Here is a 26,065-nt window from a genome sequence, read left to right on the forward strand (position 1 = left end):
AGGAGATTGTCACGCTCAAAGGAGGTGCTCCAGGAAAGGACCCGACTCTTAGACAGCCGTCGGTCAAGGAGTTGTTCGCAGAGAAGGTCTTGGAGCCCGCGGATTCCCAGGTACCGACTGTACTACAGGGAGCAACAGGGCCGGTAGATTCGGAGTCGACCCGGCAGCAACGGCAGCAACGGCAGAGACAGAACAAGCAGGGTGATGCAGAGGTGGAAGCAGAGACGTGCACGGGCGAGGAGATGGATTCAGGAAAGCGGAGCAACTCCCCTGTTCAAAAACTAAGTAAGACAGTACTTAAAACGGGGACTGCTGGGGTGCTAACTGGGGACATAACACCAGGAGGCCTAGCAACTAAGAGTATCCCTGGGAGAGTGGTCCCGGCAACACCCGATGGGGAGTGCTTTTTTTCACTAAATGAGGATACTGAGGATACTGAGTCAGATTCCTTCCCTTCTAGTGAGCTGGGTGAGGGAAGTCAAGACGTAAGCTCTGCTTCAGGTACTGATTCAGACCACGTAGAGAAATCCTCAGTTCAGAAGGCGCCCCCAGGTCATGCTAAACCCCAGAGAATGAGAAGGCGAGCTAAAACAGACTCCCTAAATAGCCCTTTACTACAAGCAACTGATCCTAAGCTGTGCTGGGATTATTCTGCAACGGCTTCACTATATCAGGAAGAGGAGGATGTGGGGGGGGCCAAGGAGGTGGTGAATGAGGGCGCCTCTACTTCAGTACCCTCACTGGGGTTATTGTACAAGACTCTTATTCAGATGCAAGCAGAGGCAAGAACTGAAAGCCGAAGAGCTAAGGTGGCGACAAAAAAGTTACAGAGCTCCATGCGGAAAATGAATAAAGTATATGAGGAATTGGCGGATAGGGTATCGCATGTGGAGGAGCGTACAGCTAGCCTAGAGGATGATGTTTCTCGATGGCAGACCTTCAAGGAATCACAGGAAAAGATGTCAGAAGACATAAGGTGGAAACTGGAAGACTATGAAAATCGGCAGCGACAGAACAACATTAGACTACTAGGGGTTGCCGAAGGACTTGAGGGAGAGAATATAAGAGCTTATGTAACAAGTTTGTTAAGGGGGGCTTTTCCAGATGTCACTAAATGGGATTGGGAGAGCGAGGTGCAGAGGGCTCACCGATTCCCATTGATACAAAGGAAGACATATGGGGGGTCACAGGATCAAAAACCTAGGGCTATCCTTATATATATGGGAAATTTCTTGGCTAGGCAAGAGATTTTGAATAAGGCAAAACCAGAGGCAAGGAGAAGTTTTGAGGGGGCCACGTTTTTCGCAAGGCCTGACTTTTGTCACGTCACGGTGGAGAGGAGGTGGCGTCTTAGACAACTGATAGCCCCAATACAGAAGTTGGGTTATGAAGCATTTTTACTTTATCCTGCTAGACTCAAGGTCATTGTCAATGGGAACATTAAGATGTTTACCTCTGAGATAAAAGCCCAGCTATATATCGATGAGCTCAAGGGGAAGAAGGAGGGGTAGGGGATCATTGATATTCTGTTTTATTTAGGAATCGTAGGGTTTGGCACTCTCTTAACACTTTAATACTTTAATACTTTAATTTAAGTTTTGTGTATCGATTTGACGGTGTTATTTGAGGCTGGTATTATTATTATTCTGGGTGAGATAGAGAGAGGGAGAAAGTAGGATTATGAACTAGGAGGGCTGGGTGGGGAGGAGTGACATGCCTGCTGTTATCAGGCGACCACACATAGGTCAGGATTGACCTATTTGCCTGTAGCTGGGGGGGTGGGGGTGGGGGGGCAGTGGTATTTCTATGTTTTTTTAATGTTTTTTTTCGGGTGCGCGCACGTCGTGATGTTTTAATGGTTTTTTTGGGTACGCGTAGAGTGCGCGCACTTCGCGATGTTTTTTAAAAAATTTAAATCTTTTTTTTTGCCCTTCGTGGTCCTACTGTGCCCCCCTGACAATGGCTAGGGGGTCTAGAACTCCCTACCCTGCCCCCTTTTCACGGTCTCCACCTTTCCTTTTTAGTGTGACAGACAAAATGGCGGCCGACACTTCCTGATTTCGACCGATTCGAATGTTTATTAACATGTAACAACCAATCAGAATTACGCTCGCGCACGGCAGGGTGGCGCTCAGGGCTTGCTCTGTGCGCGCACGCTGCGCGCGTATAGATATTGATATGCTTTTAAATGCTATTTTCTCAGGAAATACTGAACAGATTTACACCAGACCTGCAAAAGGCACTTCCTTGGCCTTATGGCTACCTCTCTGCCAAATTTCAAGTAATTCTGTTCAGCCGTTCGGGCTGTAGCTGTGTCTAAAGGTCCTATGAGAAAATGCATGGGGAAAACGTGTTTTGGGACCCCCCTTTTTTCTCAGCCCCCGCTTGACGATTCACCCCGAGACTTTCAGGGTAGGAGCTGAGCGGAGCGCCCCATTAGTTTTGAAACTTTCGCGAGGATTCATCAACCGGCACCAAAGTTATTCAAAATAGAATTTTGAGATTTCCTATGGAAACATGGTCCTAACTATAACTATCTACTGGCGACCGCCAGTAGATAATATATATATATATATATATATATATATATATATATATATATATATATATATATATATATATATATATATATATATATATATATATATATATATATATAATTATTTTTTTCACTGGAAAAAATATAGGTTTCAGGGATGTTATAGTTAGTTGGACATTTCACTTGTACAAAACCAGACAAACTCGGCCGTTATAACTCGCGCGCGCCCCCGCAATGCACTGCTGATGACATCACATGTTACATCATTCATGACATGCCATCGGATTCATCTTGACTTTAAACAGAGGCTTGGCGAGGGGACTATAATGCACGGCATGTTGGTGGATAAAATATCGGAAACGCTTTGGATAACAGCAGGCTTGCCACGAGAGTAAGAACTTTGATTTTTGCATAACAAATTACTCACCCTATATAAAAATCGATATGGCTGTGGTTATCAAATATTGGAAAATTATCTTACTAAGATGGCGGCATGTAGAAGTGAATATCATTGGAGTCCTTCTTCATTTACCACCATTTGTAAAGCGCCAATCACGAAAGACTATATGTGATTTAAATGACATGCCGTGCATTTTGATATTGACACACTTTTTCTGAGCACTGATGAAAGCTACTGCTGAAACGTGTCTGCTATGAATTAAAAGTGTATCTTAATAGCCCCCGTGAATGCCTATGCGTGCATAATTATTGCAAGCGTCGGAGCTGATATATATATATATATATACATATATACATACACATACATCTACATATGCACACACACCACAAACACGCACACACATGCAGGCACACATGTATATTTACATAACTCACTCAATATTAAGCTAAACAAATTTCATTCTAATTCTGTTACCCACCACCTCTTCCTGTAGTTTCTGAGAGGCAAAAAGGGATTGGGACACTTCATAGATATTAGATGATGTCTTTTAGAGTGAAAAAGTCACCAACCTAAGACATTTTGTAAAGCACTTCAAAACATTACTGGGAGCGCATCTGAAGAGCACATAATTATATTGCATGTACCTCATATATTGGATTCCAAAGACAATCCATAAGGCTTTTCTTCAAACAAGTGATAGATGCCCCAGATACAACATTCATTTGGGGATTGGTAGCATACATATCTAGAGGAAAATTTAGACAGACAAAAACAAAGCAGCTGGAGTCATTCCCATCCAACACCAAGCATGGAATTTGGGCTGCTTGTGATGGATTTAGAAGTGTTAGTAGTTCATAAATGCCATGCAAATTTGAATTAATTGTTCCTGGCACCCGTGGTAGTTAGATCATCAGTAGCACAACAGGGGAAGGAAATAATCCCTCCCATTAGAGGGTAATGGTGAAGTAAAATTAAGTGTAATCAAGGAGGAGGGAGGGAGAAGCAATGGTCCTATTCGGCTTTCAGACAAAGATACAAATAATCAGAAAAGGGGGTAGAATGGACCACTTGTCCTGTGTACTACTGTCACGTTTTTCCTTCTGTAAAAAAACCTCAATCACGTACACAAGGTAGGGGCAGTATATCTTGATTCTCCGCCTTTGTTGAACGTGACAGCATCATCATAGGGGTTTATTCTGAGAAAGTGCTGACCTCCACCCGGAGGAAGACCAACTGGTGTTACAGTAGGGTCCAGAAATTCGGAGTGAAAGGAAGGGAAGTGTCTTTGTGAGGGGAGTATAAAATTCCCTACACCACCTTGTCAGTGGATATTTTAATGAGTTAGGTGGTGTGAGAAAGTAAAAACAAAGGTGTGTGCGTGCGTGCGTGCGTGCGTGCGTACATAAAGTTACCAATCTACCGCACTGATGGTACCATCAAGATATACCGCCCCTACCTTGTGTATGTGATTGAGGGTTTTTTACAGAAGGAAAAACGTGACCCTGGTTCACAGGACAAATGGTCCATTCTCCCCCCTTTTCTGATTATTTGAAGTAAAATGAATGCAGTGCTGCTGATGGAAAAATAGTTTATAACACACAGGACCTGATAAGTGAGTGGATGAGAGTTTGGGATCTCTGGGACTGGCATGGTCAACTTGAGTTCTTCCCACAATGTAGGCATTTTATGGAACATTATGACAATAGAACTCTCTGATTATATTATGAAATAGTACACTGGAAATTGTACAGGGTCTTTCATAGAAAATAGTTCAAGTGATATACAAGGAAAATAAGTCGTTTTAGTTACAGAGACTCGGACTTGTACCAATTGTGGCGTAACAGTGTGCTCTGCCTTTCTGTTGTACAGATGCCCCTAGTGTGAGTTCCATAGAGACTGTTGCTAGCAACATACTGTTACATTTATAATGCTTTTTCGTTTCGGGGTCCTGTCTCAAATTATTTATGTTGGTTATATAAAAATGTTGAAATATAAATTGCACATTTAATCATATCATTATTCGTTGTAAAAAGATAATCAAGTCTGCTTGAATATATTCATGTTAGTTCATATAAAACTAATTGTTTGTTCTTGTTTTTTTTAATAATGAACAAGGTTTCATGCAGGCTGATAATTCAATTTCTCATTGATTGTATTTAACACAAAGCACAGTTCCTCAGAATGTAAGCAAGTGTAAGGACGGCAAGGCCTTTTCTGCTAATTGGTATTCTGGGAGAATCAACATTGAACAAATACAGTATATAAACTAAGAACAGAGTGTGAAAATATAGAGTTGAAATTCATGCTAGAGACCATACAGAGGCCATACAGAATTATATCACCTTCCTTTGCTGAAGGCTATCAATCCACTGTTTTAGAGTGCATATTTTTGAAATCTTTGATACACATCTAACACTTAACTACTCTTCTCGTGCCCCTACACTACCATTAATCTCTTATTTAAAAGTACTATTGGGAGGAAAACTCACCTGCTAATAAATCCCAGTAAAAATTGATGATTGGTGTCCAAGAATCATTATTATTTTTATGTGCAGGACCATTTGGAACTGGTTTGGTGTGTTCTTGTCATCTCAGCCAGCACCTCTTTAATGTCCATTTCACAACTAGCTTTCTTCTTACTCAAGTCTTTACTACCTGTGAGTGCACCTCAACTCTTTAGAACATCAATTCTCTGCAACTGTGGGATTATGCAATAATTCAAAGGATATCTGCACAGTCCCCGGAAATACCTTCCTAATCATTGGACCAATGACTTCCCTCAGAACTATAAAACTACCCCTTGTAGAACCTGCTTGAATGAAGAACTTAAAATTTGCTGGGTAAATCACATCCTTGTATATATACTCCACACATCTTGTTGTGCTTTCAAATTAATCCATTGCTCCTGCACATGCCGGAAGCATTTGTGTTACTAAAAGCCTGAAAGGTTGAAATGGATCTGCTTTTTCCCAGCGGGACTCCAAGTAAATGCTACTACTGAATTCCCACAAGTCTTTGCAATTCACTACACTCTCAAGTGTTTTTTCTCGATATTAACGGCCACCAGGGAGAATAAGAGGAGAAAATGGAGAAATGTGATGAATAACTTCTGGTCTTAATTACATCTTGACAAACAGACATCAGTAATATAAATTGAACAACGACAAGCGTTAAGGTTTTTGCCTCATCCGCGTAAACAACCATAAGAAGCAAATTTAATTTTAACATTTAAAGATTAAAGCAATACGCGACAAAATTATAGTCATGACTAATCTGTTAATCCACAATGAAAGACAGATGGTCTACAAATATGGTTTATATAATCTGTGGCTGTGTCTGATTGGACACTGTGGTCCTCATAATGCCTGGGATGGTCATACTGAGAGCTACCAGCATTTAAAAATTTGAAAAAATAGTGTGGGAACAACCAGCAGAAAATTAGGAAATCCACCAGGAATTGGCACAGAAACATTGATTATTCTACACGTTATTCTCCATTAGCCTATAATCTGGAGTAATTCCCCCCTCACGCCCCTAAATTTACAGATGCCCGCAGTATTGGTAGCCCTGGTGAAGTGGAAAGAATGCCAAAATAAAACCGGGCCACACATAGTAGGCCCCTGAGTGTCCCATTCTTTCCTTGTTCCTGCAGTTATCCACGGAGAGATGAGAATTTTATTTTATGTTGAAGTTATTACTTTGCTATCAAGTTAAGAAAGAAAATAATTCATTATATGAGAAGTGATGTGATGCACAATGTGGGAAACCTCCTGAAATGTATGCTGGATGAATACGATTGCCACCACAAAGTCAACATCTTGTTTATGAGCAAGTTACCCATCACCCGATAGTCCATGGAAAAAAACTCTGTTTTCAGTGGTGTAGCACTCAGGAGAAAAACAAGGGGTAATTAAACAAAAGGTGACACTTCAGCCTAGGCCCATGTGTTATTCAATTTTTTGCAGCTTCATACACAGAGTATGCACAATGTGAAATGAGTATCGTATTATATGTAGGGCAACTCAGAGTGAATGTAAATGTTTACTCCCCTTTTCACTTCTACTCCATTCTTTCGTTTAGGACCCTTAATGATACTGCACCTCCCATTTCTTTGCCTGACATGGGTTATAACAGATATCTTTAGTTTAAGAGGGCCCAGTGTTGCACAAGTTATATAGGACAGGCATCCAGAGCACACAACCCACCCGGATAAGGAAAAAAAGTCTAAGTTGAATATGGATAACAGGGTTTGAGTTAAAGGAACAGAACTTTTATAGAGATTGGTTTCTCCTTCAAATGAATTTGCAATGAAGGCAGCAGCCTGAAGTCACGTTATGCCCTCCTGTCTAAGTGTAGTCTGGCTCAGGCCAACAATTTTTTTTATTCACTGCAGTTCATCAACAGCAAATCCACCCATTAATGAGCTGCTGTTAAGGGTGTTGCAAAACAGGATGGGCCTTAATCTAAATTTCAGATAATAGTAGGAGTGGGAGCGTTTTAGCCTTCATAACTAGCATATTTAAGGCTTGTATAATATCAGCACTGTCTTTTTCAACAGAGCAGGCCTTACCTTCACTTTGAGGGGTTTAACATTCAAATGAAACCTCATTTGTGGTGTTTGCCTTCTAACTGTAGTAGTAACTCTATTTTTTTAATAAATGCATCCCAACGTAGGGCCTTATTCAGATGTCAGTGGGACTGCCACTGACAGGCTGTCGGAGGCGGTTCCACCGACAGGCAGCCCTTAAGTCCGACCATCGCATTACAATGATTGCGGTTAGCCCCTTGTCCAAGAGCGGCCCATGCAGGTAAGGGGAGTGTGGCGGTGGGGCCGGATGGGGGGGATTTCGACAGACCATGATGAGGGAAAATGTCTTATTTATTTCATTTTCCCTCGTGGTTGTGTGACGAATCCCCGCTAACCCGGCCTCACCGTTCTTACCTGCACAGGCCACTACTGCCCTTGTCTGTTGGGGACAGACCGCCGCATCCACCAGAATCGTGATCCCGAATGGAGGCGGTGCTGAGGCAGGCACCGCCATTGGGATTACGATGTCCCTTTCCGACTGCCTTTTCATAGTGGCCCAACCGCAATGAAAAGGCTGTCGGAAAGGAACCTTGGGGGCCCCAAACAGGGACCCCATTCCTCATGGCTACTGCAAAGTGACACTGGGGGCACATGTAGTGCCCCTGTGCACATCCAAGCACCACATGTGCATTAAGGTGCACAAAGTGCTCTTTTACACTGCGACTTGTGCAGCAGCAATTTTCCTGGGCGCAGCACAAGCCGGTATGTTAAAGAGCCCTTTCTGACCACCAGCACAGCTGTTGCATCTTAATTCGACTGCCGACTGCTTGTAGGGCGGTCTCCTGACTGTCGCGATAGTGGTCAGCGGTCCGACGGCTGACATCGAAATGTGGCCCTAAGTTTGTTCTCGTATATCCCCATACATATATAATACATACTTGAATACATACATACGTTCAAACATACATTAATCCTCTACATTCTGACCAATCTGACCATTCTGACAATCAAGTTAGCTTGTGCACCTTTCCAAGTTCAGCTAAATCTACAATAAACATATCTGACTTTACGTCAAAGTGCAGGAAAAAAAACCTGACAAAACCTTAACGACAAAGAAAGATTCGCACATGCATTTCAGTGAAATCAGTCTGTCCCACAAAATTGGTGAGTAACAAGTGATAAAATAAAGTATTCGGAAACTCACAGTTGCTATCTTTTGAACGTCTTCATCGGATACCCCTAGAGACGCCATGCCTATTTCTTGTGAAAACTGCGCAAACTTTTGGTCGGCGAGGAGAGGAACGTGCCCAAGAAGTTCATGGCAGGTGTCTCTGATAAAAAAAAACGGAAACACATATCTAGCGTGCACAGTTACAACATATGACAACATTTACTTGCAATATTGCAACATTGGGAATGGTCCCAATAAAAACAAGAGATTGCTTTGGCAAAATGATTCAACATCTACCAGTAGCCATCCAAAAACAGACTTACTGACTTTATCACGAAGACAATTAATGCACCACTAACAGGAAGATCTCTCATAGTTAAAATGCTCCAGCAGAATGCAGATGTGGGACCCAGAGTACGTTGTGCCAAAGAGGGGTCATTCCCAGTGCCCCTGAAAACACTAAAATCTTGTAATGTGGAGAATTTTTCCCTTCCCTCTGGAGTTACAGATGCCCACAGTACTGGTAACTTCATGGAAAGGGAAAACCTTCTGACTTGTAATAGGCCCCATGTACTCAAACTCCACTAGTGAGACACTAGGCCGAACCACTTATGAGTTATATGAATTCCCCTCCATAGTGAACTTGTCCTAGTGATTTGCATAGTTAGTCTATAATAGCACAGGCAAACTAAACAATCACAGGCAAAGGCAATAGGTCTGGTGATTTGCTAAGAGAAATCGCTTCTTAATTGATTGCCAATGAATGTTGGTTTGAGTGGATGACTGGGCAAATGTAAAAATGCATAATGACTTGGATGGATGAATGAGTGATTGCATACTAGGCAACTCAATGGGTAAGTGAGTACATGGATAGATAAATCAATGGATGAGTACATAGATGAATGTCTGAACAGGGGAGCACTTGGATCAATGAGTGGTGTAACCTGCTTGCTTTTATCAATAAACTCAGTCTTGTAAGCTGAGGCGGATGTGATAATGCTATTAAAATACTAATAATTACCAATATTATTACACTGCAAATATTATATCAGGGCTTGACACCATTATGCTAACAATGACTGCAATGTATAAAGAAGTACAAGCATTAGGATAGAGTGAGTATTCTGCAGCGGTGGGCACTATCACATCAAAGGTGGCAACAGTAAGAAGTGCCACCATTATGTCATGGCAAAAATTGTGCCATGAATACCCATATTATGTCTATTCTGGATAGCTTATACCCTTACTGTCTGCAACTTCAACTACAAATACATGCCAATAAAATGATATGTAGCCAAGCAAAAACACACACTTAGTGGAAACACCATAAAATTAGTTTTCTATAGCAAACAGACTGCCAATGCTCCCTCTCCAAAATTGCCAAACGGTTTACAAGCTCATAGCACTTTCTTCCGTCACAGATATCGTGATTTAATATGCATTTCAAAAATCTCCAAACATCCCAACTGATGGTCCTAAACATTAATACCAAACACTGAGGGGCCGATTCCGATCCAGGTCAGAAAGCACTCCGACCAAACCGTATCTGGAGTGTTTTCCAACCGAGCCGGAGTCCTGCAGTCCAACCGAGCGAGTACGATGCGGCCGTATGCTGCCGGACTCGGTTCGGTCGGACTCCCATAGAAGTCAATGGGAGCCGGTCGTACGACGCGTACATGGGCTCCCATTGACTGAATGGGTATGTGTTCTGCTCGATTTTCCCGGCCTTCTTGTGTGGCACAATGATGGAATGTGACTTCAGTCTCTTATCATTCAAGTCTAAGGGTTAGAGTAGTGAATGGAGCCTATTTACTAGGCACTTCGACATGATTCTGTGCTCTTCCCCATAGATCAGGGCTCGCACACATAGCCTAGGGGATAGATTCGTTAGTATTAGGGATAACCTGTCCTGTAGTGAGGGTATTTCATGGAGCCGTGCTGAATTCAGGCCTGGTAGGCCTCAAACGGGAGAGACTCCATCTTTCTTTCTGCTCCGGCAGCTTGGGATGCTTCTAGGTCAAATGTAATGTTTTAGTTATGAGGTGTTATTCGCTTGGAGAGAACCGGTTCAGGCCGGCCCTTATCGAAGGATTGTATTTTTCTTCATGCCGAAGACACTACATCAGGCCGGCCGGCTGGGAACGTGTCCTTGGTACGGGGAGGTACAAGAATTTGGTGGGCGGCAGGTTACGGGCCGGAATTTTCCATGAGGAAACGCACCTCTATATTAGTGAAAGTCTGAGGCAGTTACATGTTCAGTCCGTAGGCGGCATCTAGCCGTTAGCAGTAAAGCTACTACTTATTCCAGGGAAGACAGACGCCATCTTGAAGGCGGAGAAGAACCGAGAGACAGATGCTCTCCTAGCAGAATAGCCAGAGAGGAGAGAGTAGCCGATAAGGAAGAGGTCCCAGTGACTCGGAGAAGGGTGATTCCAGGCGAGCCGAGGCACAGACGAGAAGGGAACCTAGATGACCACTGAGTGCAGGCTACATACTACTAAGGTGATGTCGACCCTTTCTTATTAGAGTGTACAACTTAATCTTTCACTTTTCTTTGCAGGTTATGTGTTATATCGTAATGTTATGTGATTGTGTATGTAATGAGTAATAAAGTACCCAGTTTGTAGTGAACCAACATGTGCTGCGTGTTCTTGTATGAGAGGGTAGCCTATTCTTCTAGTCAGCTGCGGCTACATGAACAGATGTTAACCCTGATCAGGTAAGTGGTAAATGAATAAGGGAAAGAGGAGCCCCTCGAACCTGAGAACAGGCTATGCTCGAACTGGCAATCCTTGTGTGATCTGATGAATAGTGAGACTGATTCCCTTTTTGTATGTTATGGTGATCATAGGATGAACTGTCGTATGAGACTGCCGTCTGGGTAGAGAGGTCTGGATTCGTGTGGAATCGCGAGGCCGTCACTTGTGATACTGTCGTATGGGCAGAGAGGTCTGGATTCGTATGGAATCGCGAGGCCGCCACTTGTGCTGAGATTGCCGTCTGGGTAGAGAGGTCTGGATTCGTGTGGGATCGCGAGGCCGCCACTTGTGATACTGTCGTATGGGCAGAGAGGTCTGGATTCGTAGGGGATCGCGAGGCCGCCGATTGTGCTGAGACTGCCGTCTGGGTAGAGAGGTCTGGATTCGTGTGGGATCGCGAGGCCGCCACTTGTGCTGAGACTGCCGTCTGGGTAGAGAGGTCTGGATTCGTGTGGGATCGCGAGGCCGCCACTTGTGATACTGTCGTATGGGCAGAGAGGTCTGGATTCGTAGGGGATCGCGAGGCTGCCGATTGTGCTGAGACTGCCGTCTGGGTAGAGAGGTCTGGATTCGTGTGGGATCGCGAGGCCGCCACTTGTGCTGAGACTGCCGTCTGGGTAGAGAGGTCTGGATTCGTGTGGGATCGCGAGGCCGCCACTTGTGATACTGTCGTATGGGCAGAGAGGTCTGGATTCGTGTGGGATCGCGAGGCCGCCACTTGTGATACTGTCGTATGGGCAGAGAGGTCTGGATCCGTATGGGATCGCGAGGCCGCCGATTATAAGAGGTCTTGGTATGTATAGTAGGAATTCCCTGTCCTTAGGTGGTAGATATATGTGGTTGCACTATTGTAAATAGGTTCTAGGGAGGGGGTAACGTTCTGGCTGGGTTAGTGAGGCTCTGATGAGCGGGTTCTATCTGATCCGAAAACCCAAGCAGAACAGTATGTCGCAGACAAGTGCACCCCCTACAGTGGGTACGCGTCGGTGCCATCCGCACCATACATGCCTGTGTTGGGGAGACCCATGGGTCTCCCCCTGTGTCCGAGTCATAGGGCTGCGGGTGACAGGGGGTCCGACGCGGACCCCCAAAGGCAACCACCCAGACAATTTGCGATCCGGACACTCCGGCTTGCACAGGCCATCCAACGCGTGCATCGTACTGGCTTGGTCGTGAATCGCATCCATTGCATGCCACGGTTAGCTTACCACCGAGACGTACGGAGCGGTTCGGATCCAGAAACAACTCGGTCGGTGAATTTCATGTAGCTCGCATTGTACAGCTGTACGAGTCAGCCGGAAAACACGCGTACGGCTCGTAGTTTTTCCGGCCGGATCGCGTTTGGTGCCCTTCCGACCCGGATCGGAATCGGCCCCTGAGTTGGACACACAGGACTGACTACCGTCACCCCTGGAATTCCTCGATTTCTCTGTTGGGCCCGTAATTCTCCCTTCAGTAATTGAGACCAATGACTCACATACCTCAATAAAGGTTTTGAGCAGACCAGATTTGAGCATCTTGAGCTGGAACGTGGCTGGCCTTCAGTCCAAGCTGCATCAACCAGACTGGCTAAAACGTGTAAAAAAGCAGGACGTTCTTAAGTACCAGCAGAGATGGGCTACCCAAGATCTATACATTGATTGGTTCGAATGCTATAATATTTTAGCCCCAATCCCCACGTTCGGCTAACCCTCTGGAGGCCTATCGATCTGGGTTAATACCGCCGCAGGTGGTAGCGTTACAAGTCTTATCATATAACAGAGGTGTCTCTTTCTATCTAATTAATTTCTAAAATAATGATTTTAATTCAGCACCAAATGAAAATTTTATAAATGTATTTGAATTTATTTCCTAAAGTCTGAAAGATTGCCTTAAGACAGCGGGAATTTGTCTGGGCGGCGATTTCAATGCAAATTTACCACATATTGGGTGCAGTAAAATGCCATGCAGTAGAGGACAAATTTGCCATAGGGGCAATGAATTGGTAGAACATTTGAACAATCATAATTTAATCTATGTCATGGAAATTACTGCTGCAACGAATGATAATAATTCCCCGGAGCCGACATTTAGAGGGAGGGGTTGTGTTTCCATGATTGATTATGTTTTTATTTCCCCATCCCTAGTGGACTCCTTATTGAAAGCAGAAGTAATTGCCACAATTTATAGGGACCACAATCCGATCCAAACAGTACTGAGATTATCCCCTAGGCCAAGGTATAACATAGAATGCAGCGCCAGGCACTTAGCACCTTCCACTGATAATTTAAGACTGGTCTGGCGGGGCATAAATAATACTGATCTGTTCTGCATGATGTCCAGGGATAATTTGAATCTTAGTGATTCCTGTTTGTCAGCACAGGACCTGAGGCAATTAATACCTTCATTAAACTTTGCGAGGCCATCAAATCCTTGTTATCAAAACCTATCCCCACAGTACAACGTGGACCCAGATGGTTCAATTACGAATGCTCAGAGGCCAATAGACAGTTACGTAAGGCCCTGTCAGACAGTCCAAGGTGTAATTCACTTGTCAAAACATTAAGGCAGAAGTATAAGTTAACGATCGCAAAAAGGAAGGAAGAATTACTAACAGAGTGTTGGGACGCATTTGTTTATGTTGCCAGCTTAAAAAACTGGAATATTTTCTGGGCCAATGCCAAAGATTTGCGATTAATGGAACAGCCATTAACCCCGATTAACTGCAATATAACAAGTGCAACTTGGGAAAGTAATTTTTCCTCGATCTATTTAGCCCCCGCACAAGATTTGGATCCTTTTAAGCATAGTACCCCAACTAGGATTCCAATAACGTTAACTGAGGTTGAGGAGGCCATCCATCAGAGGCTCGGCAACAAAGCCCTAGGCCCTTTTGGGCTACCGATTGACCTTATTAAACATAAACCTGATATGTGGGCTTCTCTCCTGATCAATGTTTTTAGCAATTTAACTAACGCTCGGTTACCAAGTTCATGGTCGACAAGTATTATTGTTCCAATTCTTTTTTAAAGGTGATCGCTCGCAACCCAGTTGTTACAGACCAATTTCCCTAATAGATTATATCCTAAAAACTTTAGGCAGAGTTTAATATAATAAAATTTTAAACTGGGCTGAGGAAAACAATATTTTAGAGTCGTGCCAACTGGGATTTAGGAGTAAAATAGACACAAACGAACAATGCCTAAACCTCAATTTAATTATTGGGAAATATACTATTGCACAGCGTTACCCAATATATTTAGCTATTATGGACCTGACCTCTGCTTTTGATTTTTTCAATAGGTCCTGATTATAGACCATTCTTTTAGCGTATGGTTTAGATGAGACCTTGGTGCACTTCTTGGCCTATTTGCATACTGACCTGAAGGCTCGGGTCAGCATTGGCGGTGGAGTGAGGTGTCTAATGACACAAAAATAAATAGAGGGGTTAGGCAAGGGAGCGTCCTAGCCCCCCTTCTTTTTATTTTGTACATCAATAATCTGCTTAAATCATTGATTAAACTCATCAATGATGTACCTAGAGTAAAGGGCAAAATACTTCCCGTGTTACTATATGCCGATGATGCAGTTTTAATGGGAGGCACACCTAACGCACTACGCACTTTAGTAGATGGATTCACTGGTTTTATGACTAGCTTAGACTTATGTATCAATTTTAAGAAATCTTTTATATTGTCATGTGGGCCAAGAAAGCATTCCTTAAATGTTATATCTGTGGGCCCTCAAAAACTAACAAGCACTAGCACTTTTCCATATCTTTGGTTGGTCTTTGCAGCGAACGGCACCTGGACTGAACACATGGGGGTCCATTAGGATGGAGGGCGGATGTCCTCCGCCGGGCGGGCGGTAGCAACCGCCGGACCGGCAACGGACATCTTCCCACCATCGAAGCCCTGAACACCGCCGATTAGCATTGTGGTCGTGACCGCAGCGGTGTGATTTTCCGCCTGCCTCTTTTCCGCCGGTTGCAGTGCACCCGCTTGCCTGGCATGCGGAGCTGGACCTCTACAATTGTGGCAGATCAGGGCCAAGCACCACCAGCACGATTATGATGCCGGCGGTAGCCAGCTTTCCGCGGCGGTGGAACCACCAAGGAAAGGCATGCGGAGAATGTCTCCCGGGGTCCATTGCGGACCCCCAATGTGTTGCGGGGGGTGCGGGTGCACTGGGGGACATGGGTACACAGTGCAGGGACATGTAGGACATGCTTGTTTGGACATCGTGGTGGTGCTGCTGGCAGCACCGCCCGCCACAATGTTAACCGCCGCTATCCGACCGCCACAGTCGGATTTCCACTGCGGAGCATAATAATTGGACCGGCATTTTTCCCGTGGTCCTGGCGGGAGGTGTTTTCCCGCTACCATGGCGGTCGGAGTGATTTTCCTACCGCCATGCTAATATACCCCATGGTGTTTTGTAAGAACAAGTTCTCAAAGGCCACCAACTAAATTCTTAGCCTCCCTCGCCCAAAAAGAACTGGTGTAATTCCAGCTGTTCTAAAGATTTTTAAATCACAGTGCATACCTACAGCCACTCATGGTGCCGAGGTCTGGGACACTGTTAAAAGTCTTACCATTCAGCAAGAGGAAAACAGATTCTGCCGGAAAATACTGTGTGTACCGATTTCCACCTCCCAATATGTTTGCCACAACGAACTAAAACAAAGTTATATTGAAGACCTTATAAGGGCACGCCCTGCGCTGTTCTGGTTGGCCATATGTAAAAATCCAGCAGCATCGTTGACCAGAGAGATAATAGATGACTGCCTTAGCTGTGAGAAAGCGATGGATATTCCATGGCTTGCAGGGGTTAAAAAGAGCCTAGAAGGTGTTAATTTTGGCGGTCTGTTTTTAAATCCTAATACAACCGAGACCGTTCATAAAAAAAGCCCTTAGGAAAGCACTGTACACAGTTTATAGTATAGAAAGACTAGCGAGGGAATCTAAGAAATCAACTGTCGCAAATTTTATACCCATTGAGCAAGCCGCCCATTGTTTGCCTAGTTACCTCATCCTGCCTATGTGTCATTGGGATAGGAGACTTCTCTTTCGACTAAAGGCTGGCACTGTAAAATATTTGCTTTGTTTTCCCCTTGGATATAGTGCAAACCTTGATTCTCTGCCCTGCCCATGTGACGATCAGAGCAGACAAACACTTTTAAATTTTTTATTCTTTTGCAAGTTTTATAGAAAGTATGCTCAATGGCTGTTAATACCGTTTTTTTTTTTTTAAATGTTACCCATCCGCTTATTAGATGCGTTTAGTAGCAACCTTAAACTAGAAAATGATGAGTTAGTTTTTAGTGTTGGTACTTTTCTGAGAATAGCCGTTTGTGCTCGCAAATCGATGGGCAATCTATGAAGGATGTCTGTGTTGTGCTTTTCAATTTTTATGCATTTTTGCGTATGCTATTGTAACTGTATTTTTTTGTGGATTTTAACTTATTCTATGTATTATGCTTTTATGGATATGGTGCTATCCGAATAAAATTTTTGAACTGAACTAAATACCAAACACACAAAAGGTGATGGGAGGAATGCTTGCAATTTGTCTAACCACTGGAAATCGCTCTGGGTAGCCACTTTCCAAGCCATCATTCTTTTGTTCACCATGCCACCTCAGTTTGCACCCAGCAATAGGCAAATTAGTCTAGACCCTGCTTCAATAATAATTCCAGCCCGAACTACCTGGCCAGGGCTTCCCTATACTGGAACACAAGCAACCCAAGACGGTTTCAACCTAAATAAATAATACCCTAATGCAATACAAAAGTACAGCAACTCAGGAGCACATCATATTATACTATCACAACACTACATAAGCACAACACAGTATAAATACAAAGAAACAAAACACAATAAAATTAAAAAAGCAATACAACCCAAAACACAATACAACCTAACATAACGCAAACATACAACATAAGTGCACAAATGCATGAAACATATTTGCATTGTTTCTGTTGTTGCTCTGTTGACTTGTGTTATGTTGTTTGCTGTGTTGTGTTTTTGTATTGTAATGTTGTGTTGCTCTTATTTTCTTTTTATGGTTCTTGTGTTGTTATGTTGCGTGTTAGGAGTGTGAGTTAGGAGTGTTTTGCTTGTATGTTTTGTTGCTCTTATTGTGTTTTAAGTTCTGTTGTGTTTGTTTTTGTGTAGTATTTCTGAGTCGATGTGCTGTTTTTGTTAGCATGTGCTCAAATAGATTTGTGTATAGATTTGCCATGATGATGTGCTGCACTGTAGCTAATATTGATCTGATTCACTGTTTTCTTGTTTATGATATTGTGCTCTTATTGTGGTTATATTTTCTAGTTGTTGCCTTATTATGTGTTAATGATGTTTTGTAGTTGTGTTGCATTGCATTGAGTGCTGTATAATTATTGTTAGTTTTTATGAGTTATTTGTGTTGCATGCTGTAGTGATGAGTGTTGCACTTGCGATGTCCTTTGTTTTTTTGGCATGGTCATTTTTTGTGATATTGTTGGGCTATTTTGTATTTAGTGTTGTTCTGATTACTTTTTAGTGGTTGTGTTGCTCTGATAATTAAGCGGTGGACATTAAGTGCCAAAGTAATAAAACTTTCTACAACCAATAAATAATACTTTACTATTGGGATGCGGGGCGGTAAATTAAGCACAAAATATTAAACATATACATAAAAAGGAGAAACCGATGATATTACTACAATTTAAATCATAAAACATTCTCAGAGCAGGTTTATATGAAAGAGAAAATATTTGTATTTAACATCACTTTAATTGAAAATTCCTATTGTGAATATCTGAATCATAACTCAAAAGATTCCAAAAAAAAGCAATCAGGCTTAACTTAGAGGCAAAGTATAAAGCATTTATGCAGCACAGAACCGCTAATAAAGTGAAAGCACAACACAAGAAAAATCCCAAACCATTAAAAAAAATAGAGTGCATTTGAATACATAAAAAGATACCAGAATCACAAAAATCCAATCAGTGGAACCCGAGATGTGCAATTTTAAATCATTTAGTGTTGTTGCTGTAGAGCGAAGTACAGGTCTCTCGTTGCCAATCGCTGTGGACTGCCTTTCTCATTGTGAAGACCAGAATTTACTAGATTTTCCTGCTGGCAGTTCCCGCAGACAGCACAGTTTCAGCACAAAATTGCCCATTCGCAGTCGCGAGGAATTCAAACTTCAGGATTTTCTCATTTTCTTTAGGATGAGTGCATTCTGATGCCAGCCAAGGGTCCAGCACCTGGGGAGCATCTCTTGGGAATGAGGGTCTCCCTCCAGCAGAAGCCATCTGGCTCTGGCAGGTCCAGTTGCAGATCCAGACAGGTCCAGTTGCAGCAGGTGAGCTGGGTAGTTGCAGGGAGGCATCTGAAGCTGGTTGTGTCCCTGTAGCTCACACAGGAGGTCAGCCAGACCTTTGGAGTCACTCTGGTTATCCTGGGATGAAGGCAGCAGGTCCAATCTTAGTTCTCAGACAGCAAGGCAGGCCTTCAAGCAACAGGGCAGTCATTCTCCTGTAATTTCTATGGGCCTGGAAGAGTTCTGATGTGTGGCTTTGGAGGTCCAATATTTAAAGCTGATGCGAAGCCTTTGTGTGGGGTGTCTCTGTGTCCTACCCCCACATCTGTTTCTGGAAAGTTGTTTCCCTTCCGCTGTCAAGGCTCCAAACTGACTGGGGGTTGCAAAAGGCAGAGCAGGCCTGCTGCCAGGTTCCTGTGTGTTCAGTAGGCAAAGACCTTTAAAGTTTAAATGGGGCTGAGCACAGTCCCTCCCCAATCATAATGCCAGGATGGGCCATCCTGTCTACACATGGCCCCCTTTGTGTTACTGTCTGGACACAATATAGAAACCCTAGCAGCAGAGCAGCCGCGGTCGGTAGTAGGAGTAACTGCAGGGCGGTGACGTGGGGAGGGGGAGGGGCAGGGTGGGGGGTAGTAAACTATGGATTACTGGTAAGTTAACATATAAATTAATAAAACAAATTTTGTTGCGTGCACTGCATCGCATTTGGTGATGCAGTGCACGCAATGAAATTCGTTTTATTAATTTATATGTTAACTTACCTGTAAATCTCCGTAATCCATACGCTTCGAGTATGTGCCGTGTGGAGGTGGTGGTCCATGGGGCAGCTGGGGGGCAAAGTCCCCCTGCTTCACTATATTATATCCAGCCCCGAGGAGGTGGCGGTACCGGGGCTGCGGGGGAGCTGCATGCCCCCACCCGCTTTACTGTATGTCTAGCCCCAGGGAGGTGGCGGTCCCTCGGGCTGCAGGGGAGGCTCTATGGCCCACCCATAGGCCCCACGTAAACAAAGTAAGGGAGCCCGCACTTCCTTTTTTAAATAATTTTGATGGAGATTCGCAATTCCACCCAAGAGTCGGTGGCAATGTTTTGTTTTTTAAAAAAGGCTTTTTATTTCTGACGGGGTCCCTATGGGACCCCCCACCATATCTGGGGAGTCAGGGTATTCCTACCCTGTCACCTTTTCTTAACTTTTTACTTTTTTTCTGGGACTCAGCTTGAAGCCGAGTCCCAAGATGGCTGCCAATAGTTCCTATTTAAAGTGTTGGCAGCCAATCCAATTTTAGTAGGATCCGCGAGTCCACTACAAGGACTCACGTCCCCAGATATCTATAACTTTTAAACTTTAATTTCTCTGAAACAACTGGACGGATTTACACCAAATCATAAAAGCCACGCTTTCTGTACGAACAACTAGATTTCTGTCAAATTTGGTGTAATTCTATTCTGCAGTTTGTGCTGCCTCGCTGCCTCGAGGAGGTGCGAGGTCGGGTGGATTAATGCACCTGCTGTGTCCAAAGTAACTATTACGAAGGCAATACCTCAGCCAAATCTCATGGGACATTGCACCCTTTTTTAATAGATTATATCAATCTACTACCCCTAAGAGTGGCACTATAACTATTTAACAGGCCACTACACTGCACTAGCACACACCTCACTTTCTATCTTGGTCCTGAAGAAGCGCAAAGGATCTCCCCCTGAGACCTCGGTACTGCCCGAAACATGTCGACCTTTCACATGTCCATAATGGACATGACACTTGCCTAGCTACTGTGGGTCATTATCACTCTCAAGCAGCACAGCCTTTTCCTTTTTTATTGATGACAGAGGGGCTATTTCTCAATAAACCTACTACCCCCCCCCCCCAGCCATCTTTTAACACTGCACAGGACACCACCCCGACTCAGACCCGCACACACCTTTGAAATGAAATGAAATGCAGTATTTAATAAAGCGTGCAGCTACTCAAGCTAGAGTGTCCTGGCGCATAGACAGCGGAGAGAAAAAGAGTGGAAGAAGCCAATTAATGGTTCAAGAGCCATGTTTTTAGATTCTTTACAAAAGAAAGTAGGTTTGAGTCAAGCTTCAGGAACTCTGGCAAGCTGTTCAACAGTTTGGCACCAAAAAAAGCCGAAGGATCTACCGCCAGTGTGAACAAGGCGAGTTTTGGGCACAAAGGCCAGATTAGCGTTAGCGGATCGCAAAGGTCTAGATGTAAAATAGTGGTTAACTCGTTTATTTATGTACCCGGCTCCTACCTTGTGAAAGACTTTAAAAAAGATAGTCATGGCTTTAAAGTCGATTCGCTCTTTAATACGAAGCCAGTAAAGGGATTTCAGAATCGGGGTCATCCTAGCTGTAGGTCTTGATCTCACGATGGCTCTGGCTGCCGCATTTTGAACCACTTGCAGGCGCTGGGTCAAGGATTTAGAAAGACCAAGGTACAGACAGTTGACATGGTCAAGTTTAGATGTCACGAGAGCCTGCACGACAGTCCTTCTACTCCCCAGTGGCAGGAGCGGTAAACAACTTTTTAGCATAAGGAGTATGCCGAAGCATGCACCGGAAAGATGTTGGATCTGAGAGTGCATCGACAATGTTTTGTCTATGAATATGCCCAGATTTTTTACTTTCCCTTTATCAGCAGGCAGGGACGGCAGATCCTTGGGCCACCAGGCCATCCAATCAGGTGTTTCTAGTTTCCCGAAGAAAACCACTTCTGTCTTATCCGGAGTACACTGAAGTTGATTGACCTTCAGCCAACTGAAAAACTTCGACAGACACGAGTTGAACTTTACCCCGTCAAAGTCGGAGCCTCTGTCACACGAAAAAATAAGCTGAGTGTCATCAGCGTAAGAGATGATTTTAGCGCCCGCTTCCTCAACCAAGGAGGCCAAGGGAGAAAGATAAATATTAAAGAGAGTAGGGATGAGAATGGAGCCATAGGGGACACCGACATTGATGGCAGGGACCGGGGAGGAAAAAGGTGGAAGCCAAATGTCCTGGGATCTGTTTTCCAGATAGGAAGACATCCATGAGAGGACAGTCCCCGTCAGGCTGATATTTTTAAGTCTGTTTAAGAGCCTCTCGTGTGGGACCGTATCAAAGGCCACTGATAAATCAAGTAATATCAAAACGGCCTTACCTCCCACATCTAATTTGCCCTTGATTAATTCTGTCACTTCCAGCAGCGCAGACTCATTGCTGAACTTAGCCCTAAAGCCAGACTGGGAATCATGGAGGAGCTTCTCATCTTCAATATGATTTTGAAGGACTTTATTGACGTGCTTCTCTAAAGCTTTAGAGAAAGCTGGAAGCAAGGAGATCATGCTGTAATTAGCTAGATCCATAGGATCAGCGTTTTTTTTTTTTTTTAAATCATAGGGAGAATCGTAGCATGCTTCCACAGCTTGGGCATAATGGCCGTGCAGAGGGAAGTAATAAAGAGCTAGTGTACAATTGGGTTTATTGTGGGGGCAACCAGAGACAAGATATTGGCTGGACAGGGGTCGGTAGGGGAACCCAACTCAATGTTTTGAAGGAGGGACAATAATTCATCCAGCTGAAGTTCAGGGAAAACAAGAAGAGGTGGAGGATCCAAAATATGAAATTTGCTATTGACACTATTGACTTTACGGCTAAATTACAAAAGATCTCCAGAAATGTAACCCTTTGGGGGACCCGTAGGGCATTGCATCACCGGCCCAATGAGGAGCACCCCCCAAAGATGAAGCATGACATCCTTTGCGGTGTATGAGGGCACCAAGACAAGGACATACTGTCCCCTGGTGTTATATTGAGAGAACGACTTTCTCCTCCTCTCTCTATCACATTTTTCCGTAGGAACTGTGACTCCCCCATACAACGATGCACATGGAAAGCAACTACATCTGTTGGAGAGCTACTACCATGCGCAATAATACTCCGAAATACCTTGGCGTCTCTTGTTTTGGCTGACTGCAGTAAGTCTGCCCAAACCCCCTTCTCCCAGCTAACTTTGGCTTGTTTTAACATTTTCTTATAGTTTCTTCATGCCTGGGAAATGCCACCCTGGTCTTTGAATTTGTTAACATCCAAGAGAAATATTTTTGTCCCTCTGCATTGTGCATTGAACCAAGGGTGTGAACGAAATCTAGCTTTTATCTCTCTCCTAGGGTCTTTTGATAAAATATCCCTCCATTTTATGAACAGAGCTTCATGAATTGTAATTTTTAAAATTAGGAGGTGTACCACAGTCCATCAATTCACCCATCTTCTCCGGGGCATTGCACACATTCATGTACACTTTATTTAAGACATGCGGGTGAGCCTCCATAAACTCCAACTTAAGGGCCTTTTCATTATTAGATGCACCAACATTACCCAAAAGGCTAGGTTTTACTAGTTCTAGAAAAGGAATGATTCAAGTTCCAAACCATTATGGCCGCTGTCCCATCTTTCTAGAACATTCATATTTATCATACTTGGCCAAATACATAATGATAGGAAGACATAATCAACTCTACTCTTACTATTTGAGCCGTTAAAGGTGGGAGCGCCCTGATGGTTCAATATAGATCTGCCATTACAAACTCTCAATCTTCCCCTTAATGTGATACGCAATAATTGGAGTGCAAGGGTCGAGCTTCTAGTTGTCTGGGTGATACTAATTTTTGTGATAGACCACTGTTCAGCTTCCTTGTCAGTTAAAGATGCATCACCATTGACCAGTGGTTCAAATGTCACAATAAAGTCCCCTACATCTATTGTAAGAGCTTCAGGGGTCATCTATGAGTGTGAGGTTGGTGATTCTCTATATACGTTTGTCGGTCTATTATAGACATTATACAGATAAATGCATTTATTGTCTTTGCACAGGGAATGACCCGGAAGATTGAGTGATGACCCAGGTAACCTTTTGATTTGGCAATCTAGCTAGTTTTTGACTCAGATAATTAAGCCTCCAGCTGGTCAGCCTCTAGCTGTAGCCGGTCAGAAAAAAAGTTGAATGCCCACATCTAAAAATGGGCTCCGCACACAACGTTTCCTGGAAGGCACAAACTTCGCAATTGTCAATAAAAGACCCCCACTGCTTATCAATAAGCTTAGATTTGAAACCTGACAAGTTCCAAGAGAGGACTCTCCACAAATCTTTAGAGGGAGGATTAAGGATAAACTTTTTTCCAGCTTCCACCCTACTTTCACCAGGCTTAACAGCGATTATTGCAAGATTATCAGCCCCAGCTTTCAGGAGATCGCCAGTCAATCAATTATTTTCACTTAAAAAAACAAAGGTTACAGGGGCGTTATACTTAGGCTGACATTTTACTCGTACAAAACCAGAGAAATTGGGGTGTGGCTAGCAGTAGGCGAAGATGGTCGCAGGCTTAATGTGCTGAGGTAGCTGCCAGCCAAAAACCTCACCGAAGCTACTTACAGTTGGGATTTTCTTCAGCACTCCTGTTGGATGTCTTTGCCTAGCTCTTTCCTCTTTCCTGATGTCAGGGAAAGATCAGTACTTTGCTATTTACTTCTGCATTAATCTTCATCTTCAATCACGCACATCAAGATTGCCAAGGATATTCTTTGCTCTTTCTGACTTTTTATTCCAAAGGAGACATGTGGCAACGTTTACGTCAATTATGGGTACAGGGTGATACCTATGGTGAATGGGAGGAGTCCCTTTTTATTGTCTGGCTTCCACCAGGTTCTGTTATCCAGAATCCCTTGCAAACCTAAAAATGTGTTAAAAAAAACACATTTTCCTCACATTTCCTTGGTGGAAAGTACTGGAATCTGCGTGGATCCACAAACTTCTACCCATCCCGTGTTCCCCAAAGTCTTCCAAGAAAAATGGCACCTCACTTGTGTGGGTAGGTCTAGTGCCCGCGACAGGAAACGGCCCAAAACGCAACAGGGTCACACCACATTTTCACAGTGAAATCAGACCCTTTTTTTGCAAAGTGCCTAGCTGTAGATTTTGAACCCTACCTCTGCTGGCACCTAGGGAAACCTAGCAAACCTATACATTTTTGAAAACTAGACACCCAGGGAAATCCAGGATGGGGTGACTTGTCTAGTTCTCACCAGGTTCTGATACCTAGAGTCCCTTGCAAACCTCTAAATGTGTCCAAAAAAACACATTTTCCCCACATTTCTGTGGTGGAAAGTTCTGGAATCTGCGTAGGTTGTTTTGTGATCGGTCATTTTGATCTCTCCTCAATACGTCTTGGGCCCTTGCCTGTCGCGGGTACTTGACCCACCCACACAAATGAGGTATCATTTTAATCGGGAGACCTGGGGGAATGCTGGGTGGTAGGAAATTTGTGGATCCAGTTAGATTCCAGAACTTTCCCAGACAGAAATTTGAGAAAAAGGTGATTTTTTTCTGCTAAATTTGAGGTTTGCAGGGGATTCTGGGCAGGAAAACGTTGGGGGACCCACGCAAGCCATATCTCGCTGAACTCCCCTTGGTGTCTAGTTTTCATAAATGTGTGGGCTTGGTAGTTTCCCAAGATGGCGGCCGAGCCCGGGGCCAAAAACCCGGGTAACACCCCTTGCAAAACCAGGTTGTTTTGTGATAGGTCATTTTGATATCTCCTCAATACATTTTGGGCCCTTGCCTGTCGCGGGTACTTGACACACCAACATGAGTAAAGCATCATTTTTATCGGGAGGCCTGGGGGAACGCTGGGTGGTAGGAAATTTGTGGATCCACTTAGATTCCAGAACTTTCCCAGACAGAAATTTGAGAAAAAGGTGATTTTTTTTAGCTAAATTTGAGGTTTGCAGGGGATTCTGGGTAGGAAAACATTGGGGGACCCATGCAAGCCATACCTCGCTAGACTCCCCTGGGTGTCTAGTTTTCATAAAGGTGTGGGTTTGGTAAGTTGCTGCCCCCATGTGCCCTCCAGGGGGGCAGAAAGACTGGAATTTTAGCGGGCAGGGGGTGGGGGCATTGGCATGTCTGTTTTGGGCAGCCCCCATCCCTGATTCAAATTGGCAAAAACAAATCCCTGGCATCTAGTGGGTTTTTTGCCCACCTGGGGTGGCAGAAAGGCTGTAGTTTTGGCGGGAGGTGGGGGCATTGGCATGCCCGTTTTGGGAAGCCCCCACCCTAATTAAAATTGGCTCAAAAAATCCCTGGTTTCTAGTGGGCTTTTTGCCCCCCCCCCCCAGAGAGGCAGGTTGGGGGCTACTGCCCCATCTGCTCTCCAGGACTGTAATTATTGCGGGGTGGGGTCATTGGCATGCCCGTTTTGGACAGCCCCCACCCTAATTCAAATTGCCCCACAAAAAATCCCTGGCATATAGTGGGCTTCTTGCCCCCCCGGGGGCTCAGGGGCGGCAGAAAGGCTGTAATTGTGGCAGGGGTGGGGGCATTGGCATGCCC

The 26,065-nt window shown here is 44.1% G+C and overlaps 1 protein-coding gene across 1 annotated transcript in view; it reads right to left on the bottom strand.

Annotated features, from left to right (window-relative positions):
• Positions 1-26,065, bottom strand: part of TPH2 (tryptophan hydroxylase 2) — a 270,435-nt gene that overhangs the window by 96,850 nt on the left and 147,520 nt on the right. Inside the window, exon 8 of the mRNA XM_085650683.1 lies at positions 8,672-8,798. Within this exon, the coding sequence (XP_085506809.1) occupies positions 8,672-8,798 (127 nt within the window). The remainder of the gene's footprint in view (positions 1-8,671; positions 8,799-26,065) is intronic.

Source organism: Triturus cristatus, chromosome 4_1 (genome assembly GCF_964204655.1).
Source record: "Triturus cristatus chromosome 4_1, aTriCri1.1, whole genome shotgun sequence".
Taxonomy (NCBI): domain Eukaryota; kingdom Metazoa; phylum Chordata; class Amphibia; order Caudata; family Salamandridae; genus Triturus; species Triturus cristatus.